This window comes from Engystomops pustulosus, chromosome 9, assembly GCF_040894005.1.
Source record: "Engystomops pustulosus chromosome 9, aEngPut4.maternal, whole genome shotgun sequence".
In the NCBI taxonomy this organism is placed as follows: Eukaryota; Metazoa; Chordata; class Amphibia; order Anura; family Leptodactylidae; genus Engystomops; species Engystomops pustulosus.
The window spans coordinates 13,517,609-13,532,867 of NC_092419.1; the positions used below are offsets into that span (position 1 = coordinate 13,517,609).

Here is a 15,259-nt window from a genome sequence, read left to right on the forward strand (position 1 = left end):
CATTGTTCACCATCTCCCTGATTTGAAGGAGATTCCTTGAGATTTTATTACTTGTTGAACATTGTCCAAGCAATTCTACTAAGCCTTGAGTCCAGGTGGAATTACTTATTTAGGAGAGAAGTGACTTCAACTGAGATGTTTTTTGCCTGGCTATATTTCAGAACTTCCAAGGAACACTGGGGCTCATTTACGAAGGGCTCCATGGCCGCACTTTCGTCAGGTTTCCCGAATTTTTCCGTTTTGCGCCGAATTCCGCCTGGATTTTGGCGCCGAATTCCGCCTGGATTTTGGCGCACGTGTTCAGATTTCGGGGCAATCGCGCCAGCTTTCACGCGACAGAAATCGGGGGCGTGGCCGTTGGACAACCCGACAGATTCTGAAAAAACGTGAAATATAAAAAAACGTGTCGCAAGATCAAGCACTTACATGCACCGGGAAGAAGAAGGTGAACTCCGACGGACCTGGGCGCAGCAGCGACACCTGGTGGATATCGGGTGCACGACCTTAGTGAATCCCGGCAGACCCGAATCTTCGTCGGACAATGCACCGCGGGATTGCGACTGGACCGGGTAAGTAAATCTGACCCATTGTTTTCAGCTCAGGGTTTTGCATCCTGATGGTTGTGGTCACCACCCCCATAGCATCCTTTGTCACATTGCCTCCATGGAAAAGAATCTGTTTACAAGTTGTGAACAATTTTGTATAAGAGTTTGGAGATATCCTATAAATTCAGAGATACCAGACTCAGAGTAGTGGTTGGGCTGATCAATCAGGTCCTTTGTTGACTTGGCTATTACTTTGGGTTGAATGTGTTCAGAAATATCATCTTGGCTGCCTTTCGTTGGACAGGATCATCATAATGGTCAATATAGACACAAGAATCCGGCACTTGAAGTGTGTACGATGTTTAGTCAACAGTTTACTTTTCCAAAAATTATAATCATCTTTAAATGACTTTTGACTTTTCGAGCTTCGATCTTTTACATTGTGACCTTCATCAGATAGCTGGTATAGGAATATGGAAATAAGGAGCTTATACTCATAAAGGATGAGGGTTACAGGTAGTAATGGGGGCCACTGGCCATCAGAATAACAGAGGTCAATTTAACCAGCGTCCCCCATTCCTACATGTATGAACTCCTTACTGTCATACGGTCAAGGTATCTGAACCAAGATTTATAGGCCAAGATGATTGCAGACAAACATTGAAGTCCATGTCACAAAACTGCTCCAGAGGATAGAATTTGGTTATTTACAAAAATATTGGTTAAAAAGTTTTGTCTCGTTGGGCCATTTTCTGTAAATCCATTGTACATGGTTACATTTTGCCTCAGGTTGGCTTCTTCTTTTCTGATGCTCAATAGTATTTCCCTCCTGTATAACCTGGTCAATAACAGATTTTCTACAAAAATTAAAGACTCCGCCACCTCTGTTCCCAAACTTCCACTCGTCTTTGGGACAAAGCAAGTCCTGGGCTGCAGAAAAGTTTCTGGGAAACTCCGTTGTCTTGTTTATTGGAAGAGATGTGGTCGTAAGGATGGGCAATGGGTTCTGAAGGATGGGTTAAGGCCACGCACTTCATCCTGAAAATCTACTTCAACCATGCTCACAAGGTCCTAAAAAGAGACTACTTAGGCCTTACCGAGGCTCCGATTTTATAATACGTTGAGCAATATTGTGAAAGAACATTTCATAGGTCATCAACGGAGAAAATGTAACACAGCAAACGTAATAATATTTAGAGATGACTGCTCTTAATGATGGAAAATTTTATTTTAACATTTTACCGAAATTATTAAAAATAGTCACAAAAAGAGCAATACACAATAAAAAAACACAAAATATAATAATATATAAATTAATCAGCAAAAATATAAGAAAATAAATTATATAAATACATAAAATATAAATAAATATAACATATTAATATTCTCTTATGTAAGAAATGTGAAGGTTAATGTCCTTCATATTCAAAGGCCAAAGAAATTATCATGATAATTATGATAAAAAAGTTTGAGGATTTTCTCTGTCTTCTTCATGGAGGATTCCTTTCCATAGACAGTAATTTTCTTTTGTTTTGTTTTTTATCAAAGTTAAATATGGACTGTAGAAAACAAGATAACAGACTTGTGATTTCCATCAGAGATGCTCCAAAAGCTCCAAAATCCTTCACTTGGAAATTGTCGATCATGCTTGAGATTCTGGGATCTTCTAGTAGTTGTGTTACTTCCCATGAGCCCAACACCCAACATCTTCCACTAGTAACGGGATGAGGCCGAGTATCACAGCATCTTGGAGACATTGTGGAGATGCCTGCAGAAGAAAAATGTAAACTGTAAGATATTGTGGAGACAACTATAAGTTCTCCCTGACCTTGTACGTCATCCGCTCAATCTATGGTTTTCCACTTATATCAAATGAACCACCATGGAGGACAGGAATCTATGAGGTTCTGTAACTCTGTAATGTAGGACACTTACCTCTTCCACAAAGTGCTGGAGATGGTGCAGCCATGGCTTCAGCTGCTCAGAAGTTGTTCCACCGTCCTGTCCTGGTGATCCCCTCTGAGGATGAAAACATACAAGTTGATGATAAGTTGTGGCTCAATATTTCCATATTTCAGCAAAGCCTTGAACAATGATAACAATAATCAGGAGGATCTCATGGACTTACACAGATCAGAAGATCATCTTTGATTTTGAGGAGCATCATGAGAGACTGTGATACAGGGTCGGGCACAGCAGATGTGGACAGATTAGCCAGAACTTCTGTAGTGATTGTGATTCTCTTCAAGGTCATTATCAGACGGTCACTGGACTGTAGAAGGGAAGAAGTAGGAAACACGACAGGAGTGTAAGATGGTTCTTCAGTTTGTGTAGAAGACAATAATGGAAGAAAGTGCTAAGCAGTAGAGCAGAGCCAGGTATGTCCTTACCTTAAGGTCACATACAGACGGCTTGTGTCTTATCATCCTTCTGTAGCATCTCAGTGCACTGGAGGACATGTTCTGTGTCTGTGGAGGATAACAGAAGAATTTATTGGATCTTTGAATAAGTTTTTAAAACTCTAGAATAACATCCAGACTCCTGAATAGAAGACGATTGTCCTCCTTACATGGTCATTCTGCAGTTGTCTGATCACGGTGATGTCCTCGGTAGATAGTGACTTATATCTGGACATGGGGCAGCGTCTCCTGTGTGGATGTCCGCTCACTGCCACCAGCACAATACTGAGGACCACCAGTCTGATGTCCATGGCTGGAGGATCGCTGCCGATCTGGGGACTTTCTTCTCTTCCTATGAACCTGTGGAGAAGATAATAACACATATTCCATGGTGATTGTCCATAAATCCATCATGTAAATGTCCACAGCTCTGATATCCTGGAGAAGAGGCTCACCTGTGCAGGTGTCTTGTTTCTCTCTGCTGCTTGTCTCAACTCTGTCTTATATCCTCCCATGTCTCTCTTTATATAGTGCAGTCTCCAAAAGAAAAAATCCTTCATTTTCATGATGTGGAGATATCTTCTTTTTACGTTCACAATTCGAGTAGGAATTCCGTACGGTTTTCAGTTTCCTTACTATGCAGGTAATGAGTAGATGTCAGGAAACAAGGAGGAGACCTGTACAGGTGAGAAGGTGACGGCAAGTAACTGACAGGAGACTCCACCCCTACTGCAGGTAACATGAGGAATCCACAGAGATATTAGGAGGTAGTTACTAGTTTATTAGGCTACACAGTTATTACTGTAGAAGGAATCTACTTGGGGGTCTCAAGTTTAGAATAGTTTAGAATAGGTGGAGTGGGAATATGTTCAACTCTTTGGAAAAGCACATGTAGGATCAGGAAATAGTGTATATAGGGATGAGTATGTGATACTCTCTGTGCTCTGTGGGTCCCGTAGAGTTCTCTTCACTATTTCAGTAAGTTAAGGTAATGCTTTAATTCCAACACATTGATACATCAAGAGAAGAGAAGAAGTCCAAATATTTTGGCTTGAAGATAGCAAGGGACCGGTGGAGAACCCGTCGGAAGTCTTAGTAAAGCAATAGACAAATCTAAAGACTAATCTGGGCATTGGATTCATTATCTGAATGAGTTATTAGGGTGTGTAGTTAATTTACGACGTGTAATTGAAGAGCAGGAGACATTGGAGCTCTCCCCATGTCTTGCCCAAAGATTACGTAGAGCAAATGATGTTCTTCTGAACTGGAACCTCATTAGATATGAAGATGATTTCACAGAATGTGGAGTCCACAACGTAGTTTGTAACATTTTACATCCTATTTCGCAGGCATCTCCAGGACACTGCGTCACTCAGCTTCTTCACATAGATAAGACTGGAGGACATTGGGTGTTGGTCTCATGGAAATGCGAGAACAAATATACTTCCGAGAAGTCCCATGTTTTCCATAACTAATGGTTATTTCTACGTCAAAATAATAAAGACTACACAGAAGAAGCAGAAGATCCTACAAAATGACTGTCAAGATCGTAGGTAGTGGATCCTCTGAACCACCGCGGATGATGACACAAGCCAAGACCGGGACCGGAGTCTAAGTGGCACCTGGTCTTCACCAGAGCCCTCTGCAAAGCAGGATGGACTCGCCGCGACATGGTACCACCAGGTTGTACCACAGGTGTGACTTGTCCGCGGTGGCAGCCAAGGTCGAGGTACAGGAACGGCAGGCAATCTCGTAGTCGGGGACAGACAGGAGGTCAGGACGGGCAGCACCGGATCAGAGTCGGGGACGTAGCAATAGGTCAAGGCAGGCAGCGGAGGAACGTAGTCAGGAACGGAACCAGAGTCACCACACAAATCACAATCACAGCGCAGGGCATCAAACAAAGCTTTCTCTAAGGCACAAGGCACAAATATCCGGCAGGGTGTGATGGGAGAGGCAGGTTTAAATAAATTTCTGGGAAATGGCCAATTAACGGTGCGCTGGCCCTTTATATGTCCTGAAGCTGGCGTGCGTGCGCCCTAGGAAATGGGGACACGTGCGCATGGACCACGGATAGGAATCAGGAGCGGGGAGAGGTGAGCAGAGCAAGCGCCATGCCTGCGAACATGGAGGGGTATGGGTGAACCCGTGATATGAGTCGCAGGAGCACCCTTGACCCCCTTGACAATGTCATCACATGCAACAATGTTGTCTGAGCATTTTTGGAAAGACAAGGAAGGTTCTGACTAAATATGAAAAATTATCTGTTCAAATATTTCATTTATTTGTCTCGGGTGAATGTTCGGGATTTTCTTAATAAAGTTATTTACATTTCAGTAAATTGTAACATGGCGTTGTCTGTTATTACTACTGATCGGATAATGATTTTCTTTGGCGCTACGCTCTTTTCTTTCTTGTCAACATGGCACCTCGTCACACAGTTCCTGTTCCAATCCTTGGTGGGCACCTTGTTTCTAGCTCCTTGTTCCTGGACTCTGGTTCTTGCTGCAGCGTTCTGGGCTTGTGAACCACACCGAGGGCTGCTTGGGGCTATGATTGGCAACTTGATCGGCAGATTTAGTTCCTTTGGCTGAGCTGGGTCAATATTCTGTGGAAAGCTGGGTGATTACGTCTTTGTTTCTGGGCTGAGGGTGTGTCTCAGGTGTTGTTGGAGAGCTGGAAAGTCGGATCAGTCAGTTCCTGGAACTGCATTTAGACTCACTCCTCCCTTCTTTCTCAGAACCTGACGAAGTTCTTGGTCCAAGTGCGTGTTCCCATTGTCCTGTTTATTATTTTTACGTAACAAACAAAGTGTTTAATTGCGGTATAGTGTTTGGTCGTATATGGCTATGTTTAAATAAAGGTGTTGCCATTCATTGGTGCCAGTGTTAGTGTTCATAACGGTGAAGATTGGTTTCTCTTCTATCCTATGATTTCTTTCAGTGCTGGTTATACTGGCCTCCAGATACTTGTTGTAGTTCTCTCTATTGCTATTGCTATGTTATCTCATACTTGTTACATTCTTGACTATTTATTGCCTCTCAATTCTGTACTTTGCCGCCATCTTGTTTCTGACCCGGTTATCTTGTCTACGCTTGCGTCTGTCTGTCTCTCTTTGTTTGTTTGTTATCTGTTCTGAGCAAACACTCAGAGTAGGAAACGTCAACCAGTTGTTGCCTGTGGGTTAGTGCAGAGCCAGGCAAGTAGGCAGGGACCGAGGTTGTGGGTTAGTTAAGGGCCTGCATCTCTTTCTTGTCTTGACATCTGGCTCCTTGATTCCTGACCTTGATCTTAATTTTTCCTGTGCTTTATTCTCTTGTTAGCGACCTGGGCTGCTCCTGGATTATGATTATTTGATCCTGTTCATCCTGGTACTAACCAATCTACTCCAGGAATCTTCTATAACTTGCTTCCTGGCTACCATGTTCCCGGTTCTCATCAGTTTCTAACTCCTGGCCTCCGGTTTTGTGGTCTCTCCCCTCTATTTTGATTGTGGCCTTAAAGAGGACCTGTCACCCTCAAAAATGGCACTAGGAGCTGTTACTACAGTAAGCAGCTCCTAGTGCTAAAACAAACGCAGAAGTGTTACCTCCGATAACCTCCGATAACACTAACAAACACTGCCGCGCTATACACTGGAAACACCGGACCACTCTCAAAGTGGTCCGGTGTATTCATCAGGGGGCAGTCCAAGTCCAAGGTGCCGCCTCTCCCCAAAACCGCCCCGCCCTCTCAATAGGCCAGTGCTACGTGTCAGGCGGCAGTCACCGCCCCTAATCCCAACCCCTCATGAATACGCCAGACCGCTTTGAGAGCGGTCCGTCGTTTGTAGTATACAGGGCATCAGTGTTTGTTAGCATTATCGGAGGTTTCCAATAACGCTAGCAGTGTAACACTGCTGTATCTGTGTATCTTTAGTAAGTAGCTCCTGGTGCTGTTTTTGAGGGTGACAGGGTCTCTTTAACTCAAAGCTACCTCTGATCAAGCTCCAGTCCAGGAGTTGAGAGTTGGAGAACACGTTATTAATTGTACAAAAGTTTTATTTTTTATTATAAATAGAAGAATAAAGTATAGAATAAATATACATAATAAAAAAAATATAAAAAATATTTCTAAATATTAAAACTTCCAGTAGCTTCACTGAGGGATAGTTTTCACATTTTTGAAGACCACATCTTGTATGTCATCTTCCATGCTAAGAGACTGAAGATCCATTTCTCATCTCTCTCAATTAGATATTGGGATAATCATGTATTTTTCATATCCTTTCCATAATGACCGTTGGTAATAGGAAAAGGAGAAGATGACTTATTGGTGAAGTCCATGGAAGAGGTTCCTAAAGAGCAACATCAAGACTTTAGATAAGATATTCCGTGTAGTAACTTCCCATGAGCCCAAAATCCTCCACCAGTAACGTGATGAGGTTAAGTAATACGGCGTCCTGGAGACATTGGGGCACATTTACTAAGGGTTCGAATCATGTTTTTCCGCCAGGTTTTCCGTATTTTACCGTTTTGTGGTGAATTGCTCCATGTTTTTAGCGCACACAATCGGATTGTGTCGCATCGCGCAGGCTTGCATGCGACGAAAAACGGGGGGGCGTGGCCATCGGAAAACCCGAAGGATTCGGAAAAATCGCGCTATTGAAAAAAAAAAGTGTTGCTTGACACGCACTTACATGCACCACGAATAGGATGGTGAACTCCGGCGGACCTCGGTGGACCTCAGTGAATCGCACAACCTTAGTGAATCGCCGGAAGACCCGAATCCGCGTTGGAGAAGGCACCGCTGGATTGCCACAGGACCCGGTAAGTAAATGAACCCCATTGTGGAGCTGCCTTTCAAAATAATATATAAAAAGATAATTGACAATTTATTCTTTTGTTAACCCCTCCAGTACTCAGTAAAACGTCTTCTACTCTGTCCGTATCTGCTCATCCTTCAGCACTGGAGGACATGTTCTTTGCCTGTGGTGGATAGAGAAGGATTTATTGGATCTTAACATCACATAGTGAGCATTATACATGCTATATACATAACTACATGAAGAATATGTTCTAGAAGAGGGAGGGTGACTGCTACTAGAGCAGTGATTTTCAACCTTTTTTGAGCCGCGGCACACTTTTTATACTTAGAAAATCCTGGGGCACACCACCAACCAAAATAGCACAAAATTACACTAAAACAGTCATAAAAGGCCTCCCTTTACTAATAAAAAACCCCTTGCGGCCTCCCTTTACTAATAAAAAACCCCTTGCGGCCTCCCTTTACTAATAAAAAGCCCCTAGCGGCCTCCCTTTACTAATAAAAACCTCTAGCGGCCTCCCTTTACTAATTAAAAGACCCTAGCGGCCTCCCTTTACTAATTAAGAGCCCCTAGCGGCCTCCCTTTACTAATAAAAAGCCCCTAGCGGCCTCCCTTTACTAATTAAGAGCCCCTAGCGACCTCCCTTTACTAATAAAAAGCCCCTAGCGGCCTCCCTTTACTAATTAAGAGCCCCTAGCGACCTCCCTTTACAAATAAAAAGCCCCTAGCGGCCTCCCTTTACTAATTAAGAGCCCCTAGCGACCTCCCTTTACTAATAAAAAGCCCCTAGCGACCTCCCTTTACTAATAAAAAACCCCTAGCGGCCTCCCTTTACTAATAAAAAGCCCCTGGCGGCCTCCCTTTACTAATAAAAAGCCCTAGCAGCCTCCCTTTACTAATTAAGAGCCCCTAGCGGCCTCCCTTTACTAATAAAAAGCCCCTGGCGGCCTCCCTTTACTAATAAAAAGTCCCTAGCAGCCTCCCTTTACTAATAAAAAGGCCCTAGCGGCCTCCCTTTACTAATAAAAAGGCCCTAGCGGCCTCCCTTTACTAATAAAAAGGCCCTAGCGGCCTCCCTTTACTAATAAAAAGCCCCTAGCGGCCTCCCTTTACTAATCAAAAGCCCCTAGCGGCCTCCATTTACTAATAAAAAGCCCCTAGCGGCCTCCCTTTACTAATAAAAAGGCCCTAGCTGCCTCCCTTTACTAATAAAAAGGCCCTAGCGGCCTCCCTTTACTAATAAAAAGCCCCTAGAGGCCTCCCTTTACTAATAAAAAGCCCCTAGAGGCCTCCCTTTACTAATCAAAAGCCCCTAGCGGCCTCCCTTTACTAATAAAAAGGCCCTAGCGGCCTCCCTTTACTAATAAAAAGCCCCTAGCGGCCTCCCTTTACTAATAAAAAGCCCCTAGCTGCCTCCCTTTACTAATAAAAATCTCTAACGGACTCCCTTTACTAATAAAAAGGCCCTAGCGGCCTCCCTTTACTAATAAAAAGCCCCTAGCTGCCTCCCTTTACTAATAAAAAGCCCCTGGCGGCCTCCCTTTACTAATAAAAAGTCCCTAGCAGCCTCCCTTTACTAATAAAAAGGCCCTAGCGGCCTCCCTTTACTAATAAAAAGGCCCTAGCTGCCTCCCTTCACTAATAAAAAGGCCCTAGCGGCCTCCCTTTACTAATAAAAAGCCCCTAGCGGCCTCTCTTTACTAATCAAAAGCCCCTAGCGGCCTCCCTTTACTAATAAAAAGGCCCTAGAGGCCTCCCTTTACTAATAAAAAGCCCCTAGAGGCCTCCCTTTACTAATCAAAAGCCCCTAGCGGCCTCCCTTTACTAATAAAAAGGCCCTAGCGGCCTCCCTTTACTAATAAAAAGCCCCTAGCTGCCTCCCTTTACTAATAAAAAGCCCCTAGCTGCCTCCCTTTACTAATAAAAATCTCTAACGGACTCCCTTTACTAATAAAAAGCCCCTAGCGGCCTCCCTTTACTAATAAAAAGCCCCTAGCGGCCTCTCTTTACTAATAAAAAGCCCCTAGCTGCCTCCCTTTACTAATAAAAAGCCCCTAGCTGCCTCCCTTTACTAATAAAAAGGCCCTAGAGGCCTCCCTTTGCTAATAAAAAGCCCCTAGCGACCTCCCTTTACTAATAAAAAGTCCCTAGCTGCCTCCCTTTACTAATAAAAAGCCCCTAGCGGCCTCCCTTTACTAATAAAAAGCCCCTAGCGGCCTCCCTTTACTAATAAAAAGGCCCTAGAGGCCTCCCTTTACTAATCAAGAGCCCCTAGCTGCCTCCCTTTACTAATAAAAAGGCCCTAGCTGCCTCCCTTTACTAATAAAAAGGCCCTAGAGGCCTCCCTTTACTAATAAAAAGGCCCTAGCTGTCTCCCTTTACTAATAAAAAGGCCCTAGCTGCCTCCCTTTACTAATAAAAAGGCCCTAGCGGCCTCCCTTTACTAATAAAAAGGCCCTAGCTGCCTCCCTTTACTAATAAAAAGGCCCTAGCGGCCTCTCTTTACTAATAAAAAGGCCCTAGCTGCCTCCCTTTACTAATAAAAAGCCCCTAGCTGCCTCCCTTTACTAATAAAAAGCCCCTGGCGGCCTCCCTTTACTAATCAAGAGCCCCTAGCAGCCTCCCTTTACTAATAAAAAGGCCCTAGCTGCCTCCCTTTACTAATAAAAAGCCCCTGGCGGCCTCCCTTTACTAATCAAGAGCCCCTAGATGCCCCCCTTTACTAATAAAAAGGCCCTAGAGGCCTCCCTTTACTAATAAAAAGCCCCTAGAGGCCTCCCTTTACTAATAAAAAGCCCCTAGCGGACTCCCTTTACTAATAAAAAGCCCCTAGCGGCCTCCCTTTACTAATAAAAAGCCCCTAGCGGCCTCCCTTTACTAATAAAAAGACCCTAGCAGCCTCCCTTTACTAATAAAAAACCCCTTGCGGCCTCACTTTACTAATAAAAAGCCCCTAGCGGACTCCCTTTACTAATAAAAAGCCCCTGGCGGCCTCCCTTTACTAATAAAAAGCCCCTAGCGGCCTCCCTTTACTAATAAAAAGCCCCTAGCGGCCTCCCTTTACTAATAAAAAGACCCTAGCGGCCTCCCTTTACTAATTAAGAGCCCCTAGCGGCCCCCCTTTACAAATTAAGAGCCCGTAGCGGCCTCTCTTTTCTAGTTAAAAGACCCCAGAGGCCTCCCTTTTCTAAATAAAAAGCCCCAGCCTACCTTTACTAATAAAATAAAAAGACCCTAGCTGCCTTCCCTATACAAATAATAACCCTATATACTTACCCTTGATGTCTTCTTCCACGTAACTTCTCTCCTAATGGCGATCCGCCCCCCTTCTGTAGCTCCTGCACCGCGCGCCTCTGGTCACGTGACATGGGCCGCGCGGTGCAGGAGCTACAGAAGATGGGCGGATCGCCAACGCGGGGCTTGGAGGTAAGTATGGGGCAGAAATACGGGGCAGCTCTACACAGGGGCAGCGTAGTTCTGGGAACTTTCCCCACGGCACACAGGTTGAAAATCACTGTACTAGAGGGTGTCTCCTATAGTACAAGTGAAAAAATCAAGTATTATACATTGATTTGCTAAATCTCATCATGTGTTAGTCCAATGGGTGTATCTATAAAGTTAGTTTATGCTTAGTCCTGCCATATTGTCCCAGTAGTCCTTGGTATGAGACGATTGTCCTCCTTACATGGTGATTCTGCAGTTGTCTGATCACGGTGATGTCCTCGGTAGATAGTGACTTATATCTGGACATCGGGCAGCGTCTCCTGTGTGGATGTCCGCTCACTGCCACCAGCACAATACTGAGGACCACCAGTCTCATGTCCATGGCTGGAGGATCGCTGCCGATCTGGAGACTTTCTTCTCTTCCTATGAACCTGTGGAGAAGATAATAACACATATTCCATGGTGATTGTCCATAAATCCATCATGTAAATGTCCACAGCTCTGATATCCTGGAGAGGAGGCTCACCTGCTCAGGTGTCTTGTGTCTCTCTGCTGCTTGTCTCAGTTGTATCTCAAGTCTTTCCATGATTTAGTCTCCTGTACAAATATGCCCCTATTTTCAGGATCTGTAGATATCTTCTCACTATGATGATAATTCTAGTACGAGCGCTCTAGGAAGATTCTTACAACTTTCAGTTTCCTTAGCATACAGATGTGAGGAAGACGTTAGGAAACTAGGAGGAGACCTAAGTAGGTAACTCCAGGTAAATGGGAGGAGACCTTTTTCATTATTACAGGTGACAGGAGGAATGTCACTTGTATTCTTATCGTAGGGAGAAGATTCTCCACATCCTGAAAATGGAGGGATTTTTCTTCAGGAGATAGAAGTATAAAAGGAGAAACATGGAAAGACTTGAGACATTGCTGAGACAGACAGCAGAATCTCACAAGACACCTGAGCAGGTGAGCATCTTCTCCAGGATATCAGAGCTGTGGACATTTACATGATGGATTTATGGACAATCACCATGGAATATGTGTTATTATCTTCTCCACAGGTTCATAGGAAGAGAAGAAAGTCTCCAGATCGGCAGCGATCCTCCAGCCATGGACATCAGACTGGTGGTCCTCAGTATTGTGCTGGTGGCAGTGAGCGGACATCCACACAGGAGACGCTGCCCGATGTCCAGATATAAGTCACTATCTACCGAGGACATCACCGTGATCAGACAACTGCAGAATGACCATGTAAGGAGGACAATCGTCTTCTAATTAGATGAGTTTGAATTGAGGCAAATTGAGCCAAAATTCAAAAACCAAACAAAATCCAATAGACAACCACATCCATTACATGATGAGGTGATGGGGGTCATTTACTAAGGGCCCGAATCGCGGCTTTACGGCGGGTTACCCGAATTTTTCCGTTTTGCACCGATTTTCCCTGAATTGCCCTGTTTTTTGGATTGTGGCGCATCGACGCCGGGTTGCACGCGACGGAAATCGGGGGGCGTGGCCGAAAGAAAACCCAACGGATTCGGAAAAAAAAGAAAGTGTCGCGCTTACCTGCACTCAGCAATGGATCGTGAACTCCGGCGGACTTCAGCGCAGCAGTGGACTGCCGGTGGAACTGCCTTAGTGAATCCCGGCCGGACCCAAATCCACCGCAGAGAATGCGCCGCTGGATCGCGAATGGACCGGGTAAGTAAATCTGCCCGGATGTGTCACAGAACTTTGACTCTGGTGAAATAAGAGACATGGACACCTAAACTTATCTCAATTCATTCTAGACAAATTATAAATCTTTCCCCCCTTCACAGGAGAAGAACATGTCGCCCAATGCCATAAAATGCTACAGGAGAATGGTGAGACACAAGCCATCGGGATGTGATCTAGAGGTAAGTACTTACTGTTCTCTCTTACTGACAACTTTTATAGCAATCACAGACCTAAACCTCCCCCCATATTAACCACGTGTATCCTTATTCCTCCCCATTGTTCTTTATAAAAGCCCAATGACCGTCTGATCTTGACTTTGGAGCGAGTGTCAGTAGTAGTTGAATTTCTGGAGAACGTCTCCACATCTGATGTTTCAGATCCCGGATTTAAGTCCCTCCTGATTTTCCTTAAATTAAAAGATGATCTCTTGACCTGTGTAAGTTTCTATGTTCCTTACATCCAGTTTTTGTAAGTTCCACTCTTTGATTTTATATGTCCATCACTCGTCGTTATTATTAATTACTGTATATCACATCTGACAGAAAGAGTCATCTGGAATAAGCGAATTTCCCTCAGAGCAGCTGAAGCCATGGCTCAAACATCTCCAGATTTTTTTGGACACGGTAAGTAAAATGTGGAAGTGCTCCTCAATATTAGTGAAATGAATAGAAGATCTTATCACTCAGACCCAGTGGGGCAGATTTACTTACCCGGTCCATTCGCGATCCAGCGGCCCGTTCTCAGTCTTCCGGTGATTCACTAAGGTAGTGCGCCTGATGTCCACCAGGTGTCGCTGCTGCGCTGAAGTCCGCCGGAGTTCACCATCCTATCCTGGGTGCTTGTAAGCACGTGTCAAGTGACACATTTTTTTTTTAAATTCCGTGGTTTTTCCGAATCTGTCGGGTTTTCCGACAGCCACGACCCCCAATTTCCGTTGCATGCATGCCGGTGCCGATGTGCCACAATCTGATTGCGTGCGCCACAAACCCAGGACAATTCGGCGCAAACCGGTAATTTTCTGGAAAACCTATGAAAAATAGCGATTCGGGCCCTTAGTAAATGACCACCAATATCTAGGGGCAAGATGGAGACCAACATTTGAAGAAGACGGCATCCAGTGAAGAGCATGTTGTTCTACTGTATTCTTAGCTAAGCTATAGAAAGATTTATTGTATAGCAGACACCAGAGGAGATGTTCTTCAATAGTCATTTGTAGCTTGCTTAGTTATCTGTTATCATGGGATACGTCATACAAAAGTTGGAGTTGCCAGGAGGACTCCTGTGACCTCATCATATTGGGTTGAAGAACTTTCTAGTTTTAGGACATCAGAGTATTGGGTTCCATGAAGACAATGGTTCAAGGAACACAACTTCTTCTGATCACTAGTGTTTCAACGGGATTCGTGGTCTTGCGCATAAAGTTGTTTTTGTGGGCAAGCCACTTAGTCACATGGTCAGTTAAACCAAGGGGCTTAAAGTGCCTCTGCCATCTCAGGGCCCCATCTAAAGGACGCTAGTCTTGATGTTGACCTTCAAAATATAGACTAAATTCTCATCATGTAATGACCTTGTAGGCATCTCCAGATTGTCTCCAGGACGCGGTGTTACTCAGCCTCATCCCGGTACTGGTGGAAGATGTTGGGTGTTGGGCTCACGGGAAGTGACTCCATAGAGGCTTCACAGAAGATTCACAGAAGATCCACAAGTCTAAAGGATGATCTTCACTTTCCAAACTCAGCTGAAGAACATGCACTTCTGGACATCACCAGGTTATATTTTAATCTCTGACAATGGAAACGCCAAGAAATTACCGTCACAATGTTCCCAGATGTCCGGCCTCAGTCCATGCAGAAGGAAGAAGCTTCTCTAGAACATCCTCATGGTCATCAGTGATTTCTGATCCTTTGCGGCCGAGTTTAAACTTTTTTTGGATTATCTTAAAATAGTACTATTTATTAATATTTAATAATTTATTAAAATTTATTTAATTATGTGTCGCTCCTTGGTGGTTAATTATTTTTTGTATTTGAATCCTTGATATAAAAAGAAACAAATAAAAAGATAAAATTACATTTACAACTACGTATATATCTACCTGCATTTATTATCATATTGTTGTGTACCTGTGTAAGGTATCCTGGGCCAGCTCAGAACCCAGCCAGACCCACCTACACACACCTGCTCCTCATAGCTGTAAACAGTTTTGAGATTACACAATGGGGCAGATTTACTTACCCGGTCCATTCGCGATCCAGCAGCGCATTCTCTGCGGTGGATTCGGGTCCGTCCGGGATTCACTACGGTAGTTCCTCTGACGTCCATCAGGTGGCGCTGCTGCGCTGAAGTTC

General features: G+C 44.3%; 2 protein-coding genes across 2 annotated transcripts; one reads left to right on the forward strand and one right to left on the reverse strand.

Moving 5' to 3' along the window:
- Positions 1-1,855: 1,855 nt before the first annotated feature.
- On the reverse strand, positions 1,856-4,859 carry LOC140076794 (interferon lambda-2-like). Its single transcript, XM_072123505.1, has 6 exons — positions 3,400-4,859; positions 3,115-3,304; positions 2,936-3,013; positions 2,674-2,817; positions 2,481-2,564; positions 1,856-2,313 (listed from the first exon to the last, which is right to left on the reverse strand). Exons 2-6 carry the CDS (start codon positions 3,253-3,255, stop codon positions 2,224-2,226), a joined length of 537 nt encoding a protein of 178 aa, XP_071979606.1. The 5' UTR covers positions 3,256-3,304; positions 3,400-4,859; the 3' UTR covers positions 1,856-2,223.
- A 7,397-nt stretch (positions 4,860-12,256) lies between these two features.
- Positions 12,257-14,599, forward strand: LOC140076795 (interferon lambda-3-like). Its single transcript, XM_072123506.1, has 5 exons — positions 12,257-12,443; positions 13,013-13,090; positions 13,204-13,347; positions 13,454-13,534; positions 14,486-14,599. Exons 1-5 carry the CDS (start codon positions 12,303-12,305, stop codon positions 14,573-14,575), a joined length of 534 nt encoding a protein of 177 aa, XP_071979607.1. The 5' UTR covers positions 12,257-12,302; the 3' UTR covers positions 14,576-14,599.
- Positions 14,600-15,259: the final 660 nt, after the last annotated feature.